The sequence below is a fragment of the Elgaria multicarinata genome, chromosome 9 (genome assembly GCF_023053635.1).
Source record: "Elgaria multicarinata webbii isolate HBS135686 ecotype San Diego chromosome 9, rElgMul1.1.pri, whole genome shotgun sequence".
Taxonomy (NCBI): domain Eukaryota; kingdom Metazoa; phylum Chordata; class Lepidosauria; order Squamata; family Anguidae; genus Elgaria; species Elgaria multicarinata.
The window spans coordinates 15,635,714-15,651,483 of NC_086179.1; the positions used below are offsets into that span (position 1 = coordinate 15,635,714).

A 15,770-nucleotide genomic window follows, 5' to 3' on the forward strand; every position below is an offset into this window, starting at 1 on the left:
CTGGTGGTTCCACCTAGATCCATCCTCCGATTGGAATCCACCAGGGGAAGAGCCTTCAGCGTGGTGGCCCCCCTCCTGTGGAATTCCCTGCCTCTGGAGGTCAGGCAGGCTCCAACCTTGTACTCCTTTCGGCGCCTCCTGAAAACATCTTTATTCCAGGAAGCCTTTCCTTAGTATGCAGCCTTGAATCTCTGTTTTTGCTTCTTTTAAATTTTGTTTTAACTGTTGTATTCTGTTTTTATTTTCATTTTTACCTTGTACACCGCTCCGAAATTTTTTCAATGAGGAGCGGTATATAAATATTCTAAATAAATAAATAAATAAATAATCTCGAGAGTATATTTTTCCATTTTGGTGGTGCCCCCTTCCCTTGGTGCCCTAAGCATGTGCTTATATTGCTTAAAGGTTAATCCAGGGCTGCACAGAACATATAATGTGGTACCAGTGGCTAAAAGTGCCACCAGAAGGTCAGAGGCCCAAGCACACACCCCTGTTCAGCCATGAAGCTCAAGCGATGACTATGAGCAATCTGCTGTCTGATGCTCAAATGTTCTCCACAGCACAGTTTTGTTACAAAAGCAAAATGAAAAAAGATACAGCTTGACCTGGGACATGACCGTGCAAGTCCATTCGTAAAATTATACTTCACGCTTCCCTTAATTTGGTTACCAAAATCATGTTAAGAATTAAGCAACAGAACAGGTCTCTCAGTATTAAAATTGCCTTCAGACTCTTTCACCAAGGGGGGAAAGCAAATTCTTTAGGTCAGAATAGCCATGGTAACGGCTTGCACTTGGCATGGATTTCTCTACCCCCACACCTGAAGGGTTTTAAATTCAAGGTGAATGAAATATTCATAATAACATCAAGGCATTTTTTTTATAATTAGGTGTTAAACAATTAAACAAGTTAAGAGTTAAACAAGACCTCCCCCCCCCCCATCTGCAGGCTTAAAATTTAATAGAACAGCATGGAGATAACAGAGTTGGGAGGACAGGAGGATTTAAAGTAGGTATTGGTAGTAACTTCAGGGTGAAGAATAATACCCTAAAAAGACAGAAACAACTTGACAATGACCAACTTACACTTTTCTTTTTTTAAAAAAAAACGAGACACATTGTTTTCCTGTCTTCTGATGAATCTGAAGTTTTGTGGAACTGCCTTCAAGGATGTTCTAGCCAAATAATGCAGGAAACTGCATGCACAAAGCCCGAATAAGTGTTCAAGGGCAAGGACAGAAAATGAACAATTGTTTGAAGAAGTGATGTGCGCAGAATGTGTGAGATGTGATTAGACACAGCGTCAATATGGATTTCAGGGTTGATTCTCAGTATTATCTTTGATTTTCAATTTGCTGTTGTTGCTGTGACTGGCTAAAAGCCTTCTCATATAATTAAATTAAATTTTTATTGCACTAGCTGTCTCCTTTATGATAAGAAAAAGTTATTCTATTTGTAAAACTATAGCGAATTGTGTTGTTTCTTCAGAGAGATTACAGAGTTCCATATTCCCTGTCAGTAGAAAAACAAACAAACTATTTTGTAGCAAATAGACATCTTACTAACCTTTAGTTGCAGAAGTTTCTGACTCAGAAACTGGCTCTGCCTTTTCTTCTCCGTTTGACTCATCAACTTCTGCCACAGTTGTTAGCTCAGGCTCACTTTTATAAAGCCGGTAATCGGGACCCTAGCAGTCAACCATAGCAAAGTATGCATTAAATTCGCTCATGAGATGTGCCAGAACACAACAGCAAAATGGCTGCCCAACGCATACATCAAAGTTGGCATTATGCTCTGAAACACCCTTTTATTTTAAGGGCTCAGAAAAAACTCAAGATTGGTACATTTTGTGTAGATTTATTTCTAGGTATGGGGTTTTCGTTGTGCCAAAAAGGTTCCTTTGATGAGGGTCCAAAATGGTGGAATTCATTTTGAAAGTTAACAGAGAAACTCCAAAAATTACTCCCTTGATCTTCATATGCCCCCCAAACTACTCCAGATTAGGTTAGAGAAAACATACAGTGTAAAGCAAATGTGCTGTTTATTATTTATGAATTGCATGGCAAATCATCATCCAGAACCTATTTTCACAACTGTGTGAAACTATCCTCAGATTTCATGGGGAAACTAAAGGAGTATCAAACTTTGGGAAATGGGCTCTCCTCCACCCCATTTCCCCACTGTCTAAATTTAGAGTGTAAATTTAGACTGGGAGAGGGACTTTTCCCTGATTACTGAACTTGAGAAAATGCTATGTACATTGTCGGCTCTGAATAAATATGTTTTTTTAAAAAAATACACACCCCAATGGAACATAGCAAAAGCTTAACTCTGGTTCCGAACATGGGACCAGGGATACAGGAAGTCACAAAGATGTGACTTTGTTTGACCCTAACACAAAATGCAACCAGACTGAGTCACAGGTATATTGATGAAAACAGAAGTGGCAAACATGAATAAAGCAGCTAGAAATAACACAATGAAGCATAAAAAAGGGACACCACAACATAAAGTTAGCTGAATGTCAAAATAAAATGGCAACTGTACGTGGGTGGGGTTGGTTGGGAGGGGAAATGCTTGATGAACAATGTGGCAATTGTGGCCACTTACACAGTGAGCTCCATTTCTTTGGTATCCTTGAACTTGGTGAATCTTCCTCTCTTCAGGGAGATGTACTGGGCCCCTGCTATAACAGAGCAAGGAGCTGCTATCACTGGGCAGAGGGGGTATTATGGGAGGATGCTCTGCAAAGTCATAGGACCGAGGGAGTGGAGGACGAGGTGGGACTACTTCCTCTTCCTAAAGATTGCAGAACAGTCACCTTATTTAGATGTGTTCATCTGGCACAAGAGTTACAACTTCTTTCAAATATTTCACAGCAGTTATATCACAGTTTGGAATTAAAGGGACACTGCTGTAGTGAGAGGGACAGATTGAAAATCTCAGCTGCATCATTGCTGCGCACAAAGATGGAATATTGACAGATTTGTTTTCTTCTCACCATTTGTATATTTTGCCCCCCCCAATTCAAAAACAGTCCCCACCCATCACCAAACAAATAAAGGAACTTCACTTAGGGCTGGGTCAGCTTTCTGCATTAAAAAGAATATTTATGGTAATTTTTCTGGCAATTCATTTGCCACTTTCCTTATATTTCATGAACTGGTGCACTGCCATACATATCAATTTTAGAATACTACCCCATTCACCCAGTTTTTATGAAAACAGTTAAACATGTAATGGCTTTCCTAAAATTAAACATCTATCTAGTTCTGTTATGAATTGGCTCCCACATGTAGTTGACAGTGTCCCTTTAAAGCTACCATTTCCTGGTGGTATTACAGGCTCAGGGGTACTGAGTACTCCCAACTCCAAGTGGTTTCAACTTGGGAGTTATGGGTGCTCAGTCCTTACTCAACTGAGGCTGTATGCAACAATACACAAATAAAGCAGCATTTCTTGCTATATGAAATGTGTGCTTGGTGAGGAAAAGAATCAAGATTTACATTTGCTGGGGGGAAACCTGGATAAAGGGAAAAATCAAATGGAAGAGATATATGAATTGGTAAGATTAAGGAGTCACAAAACATACACAAACATTACAATTTAGGCATTTAGACTTTAGAAGAAACCTAGTTATTAAATTTATTTATTTAAACAGACTAAATACACACATATTTTTGATAAAACCAACAAATAGGAGCGTTAATCAGAAAAAGATTAAACTGATTCTTTAAAATAACTAAAAACATACCTCATTTTTATACTTAGATGAAAATGCCTTTGATGCTATGATACCTATTTAAAAACAAACAATAATATTATTTTCATAGTGAGCAATGAATTAAAATCCAGGTAGTAATGTGTAGCTTTGCAATTATTAACAGCTCACATATTTCCTTTTCAATCTTTATGAAATCAGACTATATCCAATCGAGCAAGAATGAACATACAATTTATTTCTTGTACAATTGTTTTCCCCCAGCTTCTAAGGAGGTCAAAGCACTAATTTACCTGCCTCTGTAGTGCTGTTTCTTTGCTGCTTATGTTTACTCAAACCTTCCATGACATCTTGAATTCGCCAAAGCTCCTTCTGGATTTGAGCACGCTCTATACCAGCTGACTCACTCTGCCAAGGACAAATGTTAGCATTGAGACAGTTTGTTGCTGTTTCTTAAAAGCATCCAAGGATTAATTATCCTTAGCTAGTATTATGCAAACTTGTTTATTTCTTAAATTTCTATATTATTGAATAGCCAAAGCTCTCTAGGTGGTTCACAAAAAGTAAAACCGTAAAATACAACATAACACATAATATAAAAACTTTAAATGTTTTAAACAAAATAAAAACAAGGGGGAAAAGCCAGAAGCAGTGGAAAGATTTAAAAACACAATAACATTTCAAAAAGCAAAACCGACAGACTAAAAAGCCTGGGAAAATCACATTTCCTTGGGTTTAAACAATGGCCTTGTGCAGACAACAAATCTCCCAAGGTTGCCTTTGCTTCTTAAATGCCCTGGGCTGCCTGGAGCTGTTTGCTTCCACCTACCCCAAGACCTGTTCTGAGTGAGGGGAGGGCAATGTGGGTATGGAGAACAAAGGCAGGACCACGCATTTAATACTCCCTCGGTTAAAAAATATTCTAGTACTAGGACGATTTGTCCTTGTCGAAGGACAAAAGGAGGACGTTTAAGCAGGTGCTTGCATGTTATGTTTTGATGATACTTTCTCAAAGTTTTTGTTTCTTAGTTTTGTTAACCAAATTTTGGCAGATGTGATTGTGTTGAAGTGAGAGGAAAACTGAAAGACTGTACATTTTTTCTAGAGCTTCTTAATCTCTGCCCCAAATTTTGCCTGTACCAGAGACGGAATTGAGATTTTGTTTCTTCACTACCAATCACTGCATTCAGCCACCTATAGTAACTGGTAGAAATTCAAGTGATTGTTATTGGTCAATCTTTGTCAAATGGAAATACAACATCAGGGTGTCTTGGGAACTGCAGACATACTAGCATTGTGGAGATAAGGGGTAGTATCCAACAGAGCGTTTACGCCCCTGCCGATTCCCTTCTGCAAGTGGTGGGTCCTGTAGATTCCATTGTGCAAGTGCGACACACTGCTTATGGGAGCAAGATTGAACATTTCCTCGAGGCAGCCCCAAAACGAGCGGAAACACTAGTTTCTGAAAGGAGGCAGGTCGATGGAACTCACTTATGGAAGCTCTGCTGACCTGCCGTCTTCCAGAAATGAGTGTTTCCGTTCATTTCAGGTTACCCCTTGCGGAACGGAATCTGTGGGGTATAGGAGAATCGGTAGGGACATAAGCGGATATTGCTCATGTAAAAAGAGACAAACAGAATAACCTGTTATGATTTAATCTTAGATCCTTAAACAATGTTGTTTGGACTTCTTCATTCTCGTCAACCAATGCTATCTAATTGATTAGTACCAACAAAGTTGCTAATTGCTGAGAAATGAGGGGTGGGGTGGGGAATCTCAAAATGATTGTGTGCAAAGCATGGCAGGTGAGACTGAGAAAATCCTAAATTTGTGAAAGAATGGAGTCATTTTATTTAATACTGGAAAACAAATTGTAATGTAGAAATCCATATGCAAGCACGTCTGCTTCAATGTTTTGTAATTATCCACTGAGTTTTAATGAGATTGCATATGGAGTTTTGCATAACTGCAAGCAGATTTATGAACTATCATTCTTACTTGTTCAGCTACTCCTATGATGGAAGGGGAGAAACAGCAACTTGGCACACAAGAATAAACACCTCCAATAGAAATGTGCATAAGCCTCATGTGTATAAGGCCAATGACTGCAACAATGCTGCTAATTCTGATAATTTAAACTGTAGAAAAGTCATCAGTTTGCTTCACCCAATTATGGTTTACACGTATTTTTACAAAAAAACCCAGCAAACTCTTTACAGATCACATCTATAAGCAGATATCATCGATAAGCAACTCAAAAAACTATGTTATTGGGTGGCCAATACAAATACCATAAATAAAGAAAACAGATAAATTTGGTATTATATTTGATACAAATTGATCTGATATCGTGTTGAGGTTCTGGTCGCACCTGAACTTCCCCCAGCCGCTCCAGCTGTTCCTGCATGTGGCTCTTTGTGACTGTTACATCATACTCTAGTTTGTCATATTCCCGCCAAGCTCTCTCAAGCTCCTGAATATATATGTATAGATAAAGAATACGTATATTAGTTTTAATGGTTTGCCCCATTATCAAATGTGCAAATCAAAAACCTGACATCACACATGATTAAGAACAATAAACTGACCCTCTGAATGTAATTCAATAGCATTTATTAGATCCTAACAAGTTTTGTTGCAAGAAATATGGTGGGGCTGGATCCTAAAGGAATAAGGTGGTAGTGGAGCAAACATCGTTAAGTCAATAAGAAACAGTAAAACATTAAAAAAAAAGTAGAAAATAGATTTAGAATTATTTACTTAAATCGCTCTAATCTAATGAAGGAAATTTTAATTACAGAAGTGCTGAGTGCTGTTCAACCATTCTAACACCTTTAAACTGGTCAGCCAGATCACAGGAAGGCCTGAGCAGGTTCACTTCTTTGTGAGTAATGTTTCCATTAGGGCTGTGCACCAGCCCCCCGACCCGCTCCACAGCTCGATCCAGCCCTCCCCCGACCTGCTCTGGATCGGATCCTGGAGTGAGATCCGAAGGGTCGGATCGTGATTCGCCCTTCATTTTGCCCCCCCCTCCCCATTTACTTGCCTCCACAGTGGACGGCAGGTAAGTGGGGAAGGGGGAACGAAATGGGGGGAGGGCGAATAAGTCCTCCTCCCTCCTTACCTGGCTCCACCATCCGCCGCCACACGGACCGCGGCGGGCGGCAGAGCCAGGTAAGGCCCCCCTCCCCCCCGCTTACCTGCCTCCATCACGGTCCAGCGCCGGCTTCAACTGAGGGCCAGGCTTCAAACCGGAAGAGTAGGCTGTGGCCGTAGCCTGCTCTTCCGGTTTGAGGCTTGGGCCTCAGTTGAAGCCCGCCGCTGGACCACGATGGAAGCAGGTAAGCTCTCCTCCCCCCACACGTATCTTTTTCTCGGAGCTCTGGATTGAGGCGAAGGATCCGCTTTGTCTCGATCCGCAGCTCCCCCGACCCCTGATCCATCTCCGCCTTTGGTGGAGGCGAATCAGGCCGCTCCGCTATCGCTTCTACAAACTGAAGCGAAGCAGAGCACAGTTTCCATCCCACAAAATGAAAGCTTAACATTCCGGGCAGGGGGCTGCAGTACCATGGGGGTGAGGTGTAGATCTCTTCAGGCTTCCTCTGTTATAGCTATGGTCCTCTTCCTTGGATATAATGAGTTGTCTCTCATTTTAGTTCAAGGATGCTCACGCAATGGGAATCTCCTGCAGCAGGTGGCAAGGTCCACCAATTCCTTGCATCACACTGCGCCCACCTCACATGTCTTTCCCCTTACATGCAGGAGACACTTTTGGTGGGGGGTATAGGAGGTTGCAATTAGTAGGAGGTGGTGGGGAGATTCCCCTTGCGTAAGTGTCCTTGCGCTCATGCTGGCTTTGGTTTCAACCCGGTGTCACGGGATTTACAGCTGTGCTATATGTTCCTTTTAAGTGCTTCATTTCTCCAAATGGAGGAAAAGAAAAACATCAGCAGTAGTAAGGCTTGCTTTATAAAAGCTTTAAACCTCTTTAGAAGTCCAAGGACTGTTTTGCTGGGCCACTAACATAGAGGAATGGTCATGAAGCCGCTAAGAATAAATGGCAAACACAAGCATGAGACTTTCTTTCTTTCCTGAATAGTAGCTGTGTTAGTCTCTAGCAGCAAATACAATGAAGAATCTTGTGACATCTTAAACACTAATGGATATATCTATTCTGGCATAACCGTTCGTTAGTTATTTGAAGGCTGTTCGTTAGTTATTTGAAGGCTGTATACTCTCTCCAGCAAGGAAGCACTGATCATCTCTCACCCACCCTACCGGGATGAGAGAGAAGGATAGGGCAAGACTACAGGTATCCTACAGAATGGCTACCTCCCATCTGGTATGTGGGGACAGGATACTACACTATCAGTGCTGATTTGGGACTAGAACAAATGTAATGCTAAGGAACCATTTGGGTTTTTTTCCCCCTTTCAAGAAACCTCTAAATATGTCTTCTTATTCAGTTCATTTTAATTCCTGACTGATGAAAAGCTCTGCAATGTAAATTAGGATATACTCAAATGCTATTCCTTAGTAACTCCACAAATACCAGGATTGCTGGCAATATTTAAATCCAGATTGCCAAACTGAGATTCCCAACACCACAGATGAGGTTGATAACTAGTGGAGACACTGGCAAAAAGTTCAGTGGCATTCAGATGGGAGTGGCAGGTGGAAAGGCTAGGGATCAGAGTTATCCTAACTGGTAGGAAAAGAAGTGCAGCAAGATTTGGTGGTGGTGGGTTTCCAAGCTTTGAATAGTAGTGAAGTAGTACTGGATTGTCAGTAGGGACAATTTGATCAGAAACATTGGATTATACGTGGACAACATGTATGTGGCCCCCACCACTGAAATTCACGCCAGCAAAAAAAAACCAAGCAGTTCACCACTATGGAGCGTCAAATATGTCAGATTTAAAAAAAAATTCAAGCTAAATTTGACCTATTTACCACTCTGTACCTTCTATAGAGAAATAAAAAGGTCAAATTTACCTTGAGAACAAGCTAACTTGGACCTACTTACTGCTCTGTAGTGTCCAATTTTTTTGTTGCCACCCCATGGAATTCCACAGGGTGCAGATTAGGGGTGTGCACGGACCCCCCAATCCGCTTCGTGGCCCGATCCTCTTCACGCCGCTCCGCCCGTCTCCCGCTCCGCGGAGCGAGATCCGGCTTCGCCGCCGTCACTATATCGACGGCGGCGCCAGAGAAACCACCCACCCACCCTGCCCCCTTACCTTCCTCCGTCGCGGGATTCAATTGAGGCCCCGGTTGAAGCCGGAAGAGGCCTCGGCCTTCACTTCCAGCTTCAACCGGGACGTCAATTGAAGCCGGCGACGGAGGAAGGTAAGCGTCCCTCCTCCCTGCTCCCTTACCTGGCACTGCCGCCGCCGCTGCATGGATGGTGGTGCCGGTGGTGCCAGGTAGGCCAGACCCCCACCCCGGCCCCTGGCCCAGCCGCCGCCCCCTTACCTTCCTCCGTCGCGGGATTCAATTGAGGCCCCGGTTGAAGCCGGAAGAGGCCTCGGCCTTCACTTCCAGCTTCAACCGGGGCCTCAATTGAAGCCGGCGATGGAGGAAGGTAAGCGTCCCTCCTCCCTGCTCCCTTACCTGGTGCTGGCGCCGCCGCCGCCGCATGGATGGCGGCGCCGGCAGCGCCAGATTAGTCCCCCTCCCCCCCCACTTACCTTCAGGCGAAGCTCCGGATTGAGGCGATCCTCTTCGCCACGCTCCGCCGGCCCCCCAATCCTCTTCACCTCTGCCTTAAGGGTAGGCGAAGCCCCCCGCTCCGCTCCTGCTTCTCCGGTTCGAGGAGAAGCGGAGCACATCCCTAGTGCAGATTGTGGTGGCAGAAGTGTGGCCCATGGGGGAATCGGGGGGGGGGGGGCGGCGGCAGAGAATGGCCCCTGAACTCCCCAAAGATGCCCACCCCTGCTTTAGATTGATCATGCTCAATCTTATTTAAAAACTGACTAAAGCTTTAACAGCTAGCACACATCTCTACAATTGTTAATCAGTTTCTAAAATAAAGACATTATTTTCTTCCACTGTAGTAAAATGACCCCCTTCCCTTTCCTATGCCACATGAGGATTGGTAAATCAAGACAAATTAATGTTTGCTGGATTGTGATAAAGAACAAATCCATAGACAGCTAATTAAAAAAAAAAACCTACACAAAGAACCATTGCTTAACACACCACTGAGTTTTACTAGCTGGAGAAAAATTGCATTACTTACCGCAGTAGCTCGAGACACTTCTCGACAAGTGCTAAGGAGTCCGTTCTGTAAATCATCTCTCTGTAAGATGACATTCTGTATGGCGGCTGGATTTTCTGCATTCATTTCTATCTCTTGACTGGCTGATAGCAAAGCTTGCTCAAGCGTGTACTATGGTAATAAAAAGAATAGTTTTTAATGTTCTGCATCATTGGACTGATTTCCTTTTTTACTTCACTTATCAGTGTTCTGATAATAAAGCGTGCAAAATAACATCCATTTGGGGTAATAAATATAATTATCCTACTTTTTCCTTGTGTAGCTGCTGAAGCTTCTCTTCAAGGGCCTGCACCACTTTGTCTTGTTCGCATAATCGGCTAAGCTTAGTCTAGCGTGGAAGAGAAGTTGGTGATAGTAATTAGTGCCACTAGTTGCTTTGCATAAGACAACTGATGCACAGTCTGCGCGCGCGCACACACACACACTTATTGAAATAGGAAAATATATATTGGTAGCAGAATTTTTGTGAACCGCCCAGAGAGCTTCGGCTATTGGGCGGTATAAAAATGTAATAAATAAATAAATAATAACCTTATTACTGTAATCCTAAAGTGGGTATATGAACCAGAGCAGGGTGTTCTTCTTAGAAATCCATGTATATAACTGTTGTTCTGAGAGCGTGGAAGTCTATGTGTACATCGAGATCTGTTTCAAGGCACGGAATACTTCATACACACCCTGTTTTTAGCTGTGTATATTCATTGTTTTATAGTGTATGATTTTATCTGTACGCCGCCCTGAGATCCTAGTGATATAGGGCGGGATACAAATGTTTTAAATAAATAAATAAATAAATAAATAAAATGGGGAATCTATGATGTGTGCACAGTGTATTCCCTATTAGGGGGCAACTTCTGCACATACGGAGCTGTGTGTAGACACTGGAACTTCGCAAGATACTAGACCATGACCAACAGAGGATGGTGAAACTTGCAATAGGCTGGTTTATGAAGAAGGGAGGGATGTCTTTTTGGTAGAGCCAAGTGAGTGGGTAGTTTTTTTTCGTAATACAGACTGTGTGCATTCAGGGCATGGCTATCTCATTATATAATATTGCACAATCCTGTTCTTGAAGATCTGGGATAGGATGACCTGTATACTGGAGTGGGGGAAATCAATAATGCTGTTGAATTTATAACGGAACATCTGAAAGATAAACTCAATACAGTTATTCCCCAGTTGTAGATCAACAGAGTGATTACTTCTTATGCAGTTATTACACAGGCTACTTTATACAAACAAGAAAGTGTATATTAAGGCTCTGGCCCCACGGTTATATCAAATCCCATCTCAGAAAAGCTACTCTGTTTGATCCTATTTTTGAAAGGCAGGGTTCAGAGGTTTCTGATCTTTCAAGGGGGCAACATTTATACAATTTTCACAGCCATTCAAACACAGACTCATAGTGCACTCAGCTCTGCGTTAGGAAGTCAGAGAGTTGGGACAAACTAATGTCATGTTCAACTTGAACTATTTTTGCATGAGTCAAACAAACCAGTTTAATAAAACACTTCAATTCAACATGCAGCAAGCTAACAGTACTTACATCAATATCCAGGTCTTCTGATCTGTATTTGTACAGAGTACCCCTACATTCATCTTGTGCCAGCTATAATAAGGAAGAACACTGCCATCAAACAACTTCACTAAAATCATGCAAAGCAGAGTACAGTCTAAAGTTAACATTTAATTAAGCATAAATTACTTCAAATTGAAATGTTAAGCACATAGTATGCCTGAATGCATTTAATCAACACATACACCATGTAAATCTCAGTTTATGATGGAATGCCAAATATGGATTGTCAGAAAGGGGAAGGTACATCAGAGCTATTTATTCTTGCTATGAAGTTAACCAAAGCTGAGACTGGAATTACGTTCCACTTGTGATCTTCAGAATTCATAAAAATTACATAAATTTAGTTTTGATAATTGTCCAAACAAGCAAGAACCAAATCAAACAAACAAGCAGATACCAATGATTTGGCATTGTGTAATTATAGATAACAATGACTAAATTTCTAGGTGAGGATATGGATCCCCATTCTGCCTTTATTTTATTTCTTGGAAAAACTCAAGAGTTACTTGAGATTTACAAAGAAGGACATTATCTGTTGAGACAACACTGAAGACCATAAACACACTGTCTTTGGCATGCAGGTTTGGTGACTTCACTGTACTTCTCTCAGCTTTGCTTTAAATAAGGCTTTCAACACAACAGGAACAGCTCCTACACTACAAACTCCTTTATCCAAATGCCTAGTGGATATGCAAATATTTCCACCTATTTAAAAATTGGATAAAAGGAAGAAATATTTACACAGGGAGGTGCTACATGGAGGAGAAACAGTAGATTCAGATAGTGGAGGATTAAATACTTGGGATTGTACTGTGGGCTGGAAAAAAAACATTTAAATTTCTAAGCACCAACATGAGTACATGAGATTTCCCAGCCTGACTCTCCTGTATATGGTTCCACTATTATTGATTGTACATCCTTCCTCCAAGATTATAAACTGCTAAATAGAGTGGCAGCGAACACAATCAAACTGCATTTGTGAAGGCAGATTGTCAATACGTTAATTTCTTTCCTCCTCTAGCTTTTAGACTGACTATTAGCAAGATACTTAAAAAAAATAATCTGACAGGACATAACTATGGTCATCCATTTGAGCCATTTCCAGAGAGGGAAAAGCAAGAACATTGTTGCACCTTGAAGACTAACAAATTTTATAGTCTTTAGGGTGTCACAAGACTCTTTGTTCCATTGGAGCAAATGCATTTTTGTAACGTATTAATGAATGGGAAACTGGCCAAGTGTGGATGTAACATCCCCAATCTCCTAAGCATTATTAGGTGATTGGGAGTAATCTGCAGGTTCATGTGTTCCTTGCTGCCTCTCCCCTGCCCTCCATTGTTTAATCATAATTAGGTCTGCACACCAGTACTAACTATGCTTGATAATTAAAAGGACTGCCCAGCCAACCAGAGTTTAAAACCAACATTTGAAGTAAAGTTTGCCAACTCTAGTTAAGTGACAATCTGGTTAAACACCAATAACAACAAGTGACAACGCGGACATAAATATCAGAACTTGTTTAAAGCAGACATGGAAGGTGGGTGAGAGAAGGGGATGAAATTGGCAAAACACAACATGAAACCAATCGTTACATCTGTAACCAGGCCAGTGTAATGAACATTTTAACCTTATTTACATTAAAGCATACTTGTTCATTGCCCATACATTAATCATGCTCTCTACCTTCACATATATACACAGTATATTTGTATACAGTATAACATTGTAAGCCTTATCTCTGCTTTTAAGGGACAACTACAAATGCAAGGATGAAGCAGGGGTTTAGCCATACAAGCACTACAACCACAGAATAGATCCTCAGAAGACTTTTTAAGTGTTTCATTTCAAGGCATATCCTCATGCAAATGCACTGGGTGACAATCTGAGAGTATGCACAGTGTATTAAAGCCATATAAGTAATCTTGCTTTGAAATGAACATTTAATGGAATGAGTACCAGGGGATGAAAAAGCCACAGCACTGTTGTGTGTCATGAAGATTATAGGTTTTAATTTGGGATGAAGTTTAGTACCTAACAGGGCTTTCTCATTTTTAAACCCACTTGAAAATGTACTACAGATTCAATCTTGGCAGGAGAAAGAATTGAAGAATGGAAATATCTTTTTTTAAAAAAAATAAAAATATAGATATGCTCAAACATGGCCAATGTAAATCTGGCCAAGCTCACAACAGCAAAAAGATGAGAAATAGGCATTCATTTGCATGAATTACAGAGTGGATATGTACATTTTTGAAAATGCTTTGGCATCCAGCTCTCACTTTCAATGCAACAATTCTGAAAACGTTACCAACTGTCTAGCTTTTTAAGCTCAAAACTATCCAGCCCCTTAAAAATACTACTGGTTATCATCTAGTTTCCTTGGAAGATCATCTGTTTATTTAAATATGTCTGCAGCTTAAAAAGCACAATAATACGGAGACTTGTTTTACAACCACATATTTTCAATAGAACCTCAAATATAATCATGGCAGGGTTTCCTCACAATAGAGCAAGCCTTACATTTGCATGCTCTCCCCTCGCGTGTACTCCAATTTTCCCCAAACCAGAGTTTGCAGTTGTACCAAAACAGCAAGCCATGTAGTTTGATGCTATATGGAACTGAACAATAGCTAGAATGACAGAAGCCAGTCTGTATGCATAGAGTTAAATGAGGCTACTATTGGTACCAGAACTGCAGACTGAAAATGCATTTAGTCTATGAAAGACTACAGAAGGTGGCAACAGCTTTCAATTTCTCTCAGTAATTTTCTGGGAACCCTGGTGTACTTTTGAAGGATATCAGGGTTCTTCTTTAGAAGGCTGGTAATGGCAGACATGTTTGCCTGAATAGCAGCTTGCCCACGATATACTGATCTCTCTCACTGATGTCCAGAGCTATTATCAGTTCACATGGAACAGAAAAGCCCCAAACATCTGGTCTTTATTAACTGTTTTCCCTACAAAATGCTCCAGAATTCATTGTGATGACCAGGGATTCCTTAGCTGATGGTTCTGTAGCAGAAAGTTAATGCGATAAAAGTTAAGAAGTCCAAAGTCAGAACAGACTTCTCTCGATAGAAAGTGGTGGCAATGTCACCTAAACATAGGATCTGATTTTACAAGATTCAAATATACTTGACTCCCTTAGAGAATAATCACAGCAGACTATAAGAAAACTCCAAACATCACCATTACGATTCACTGAAGGATTAGGAAAAACACACACCAAAGACATCCCATACCAGAATCTAACCCAAAGACAGAGGCCAACATTGCTATCCAAAATGCTCTTCAGAGAATACAGTTTTTGCGGAAGATCAGGGTACAGACAGTGACACCTGGTGTCTAAACAACAGCACTTCCTATCATAACTTGCCTTTTAATTCAAGAGTCTCCATCTGAGAGAATTCTTGAATGTCCTCCATCTGAGAAGGTTTTCTTAGGATGAAAGAAGCTGCAGCTCTTCCGGGTTTCAGATGGGATATTCCCTGCTTTTTCTTTGGAGGCTAGGATTGAATTTAGGACCTTCTGAATGCAAAGCATTTGCTCTACCAGTGAGCTGCATCTTGTACAGATACCTCTCTCAGATACTCACTACAGAAGAAGTATGGATAGTTATGATAACGTATAGTACATAACAAACTCCATTGTTGCAAGCCTGTAAAAGGTCCTTGCATGAGTGCAAGGCCTTATACATGCATTGATTTAGCTCATTGTGGTTTCAGAACTCACAGAGCCTGAGGGCATTAAAATAGTTTGGCAACCTTAGAAAGGGACTAATGAGATGATAAAAAATCTCATGTGCAGTCAAAGAGATGCAGCACATGTATGAGTTATAATTATTATGAAACTCTCACAGTTCCCACGTCAAGTTACACGTGCTTCCTAGTTTCAGTGAAAAGCTGAGACCATCACTATCAACATCTTGAAGATGATGTATCGAATCTAATAATTATAAAGCAGAATTAAACAGGCCGAGACTTTGGAAGTACTTGTAGCTCATGTCCTTCTACTATTGCTATGGTCTCAGAGATGTGGAAAAGGTAGCCGGTAACATGTACTAATTTAACATAAAATCTATCACTTCCTATCTCAGCCTGAAAATATACTTGCTCTTGAAGGTCAGTGAAAGGAAGCCGATAACGGTTCTAAGGCATTTTAAAATGAAAATTAGATAAATGCGGAAAGAAG

General features: G+C 41.0%; 1 protein-coding gene across 6 annotated transcripts in view; it reads right to left on the reverse strand.

Annotated features, from left to right (window-relative positions):
- PLEKHA5 (pleckstrin homology domain containing A5) overlaps positions 1-15,770 on the reverse strand; it is a 210,163-nt gene that overhangs the window by 15,600 nt on the left and 178,793 nt on the right. For 5 of the 6 annotated variants that reach the window (XM_063134812.1, XM_063134810.1, XM_063134809.1 and 2 more), the window contains 7 exons: positions 11,547-11,609; positions 10,248-10,328; positions 9,962-10,111; positions 6,092-6,193; positions 4,014-4,128; positions 3,754-3,797; positions 1,566-1,686 (listed from right to left, as the gene is read on the reverse strand). In XM_063134812.1, the coding sequence (XP_062990882.1) occupies positions 1,566-1,686; positions 3,754-3,797; positions 4,014-4,128; positions 6,092-6,193; positions 9,962-10,111; positions 10,248-10,328; positions 11,547-11,609 (676 nt within the window). Of the gene's footprint in view, positions 1-1,565; positions 1,687-2,609; positions 2,799-3,753; positions 3,798-4,013; positions 4,129-6,091; positions 6,194-9,961; positions 10,112-10,247; positions 10,329-11,546; positions 11,610-15,770 lie in introns of all 6 variants that reach the window. The other variant, XM_063134807.1, reaches the window with a different exon arrangement.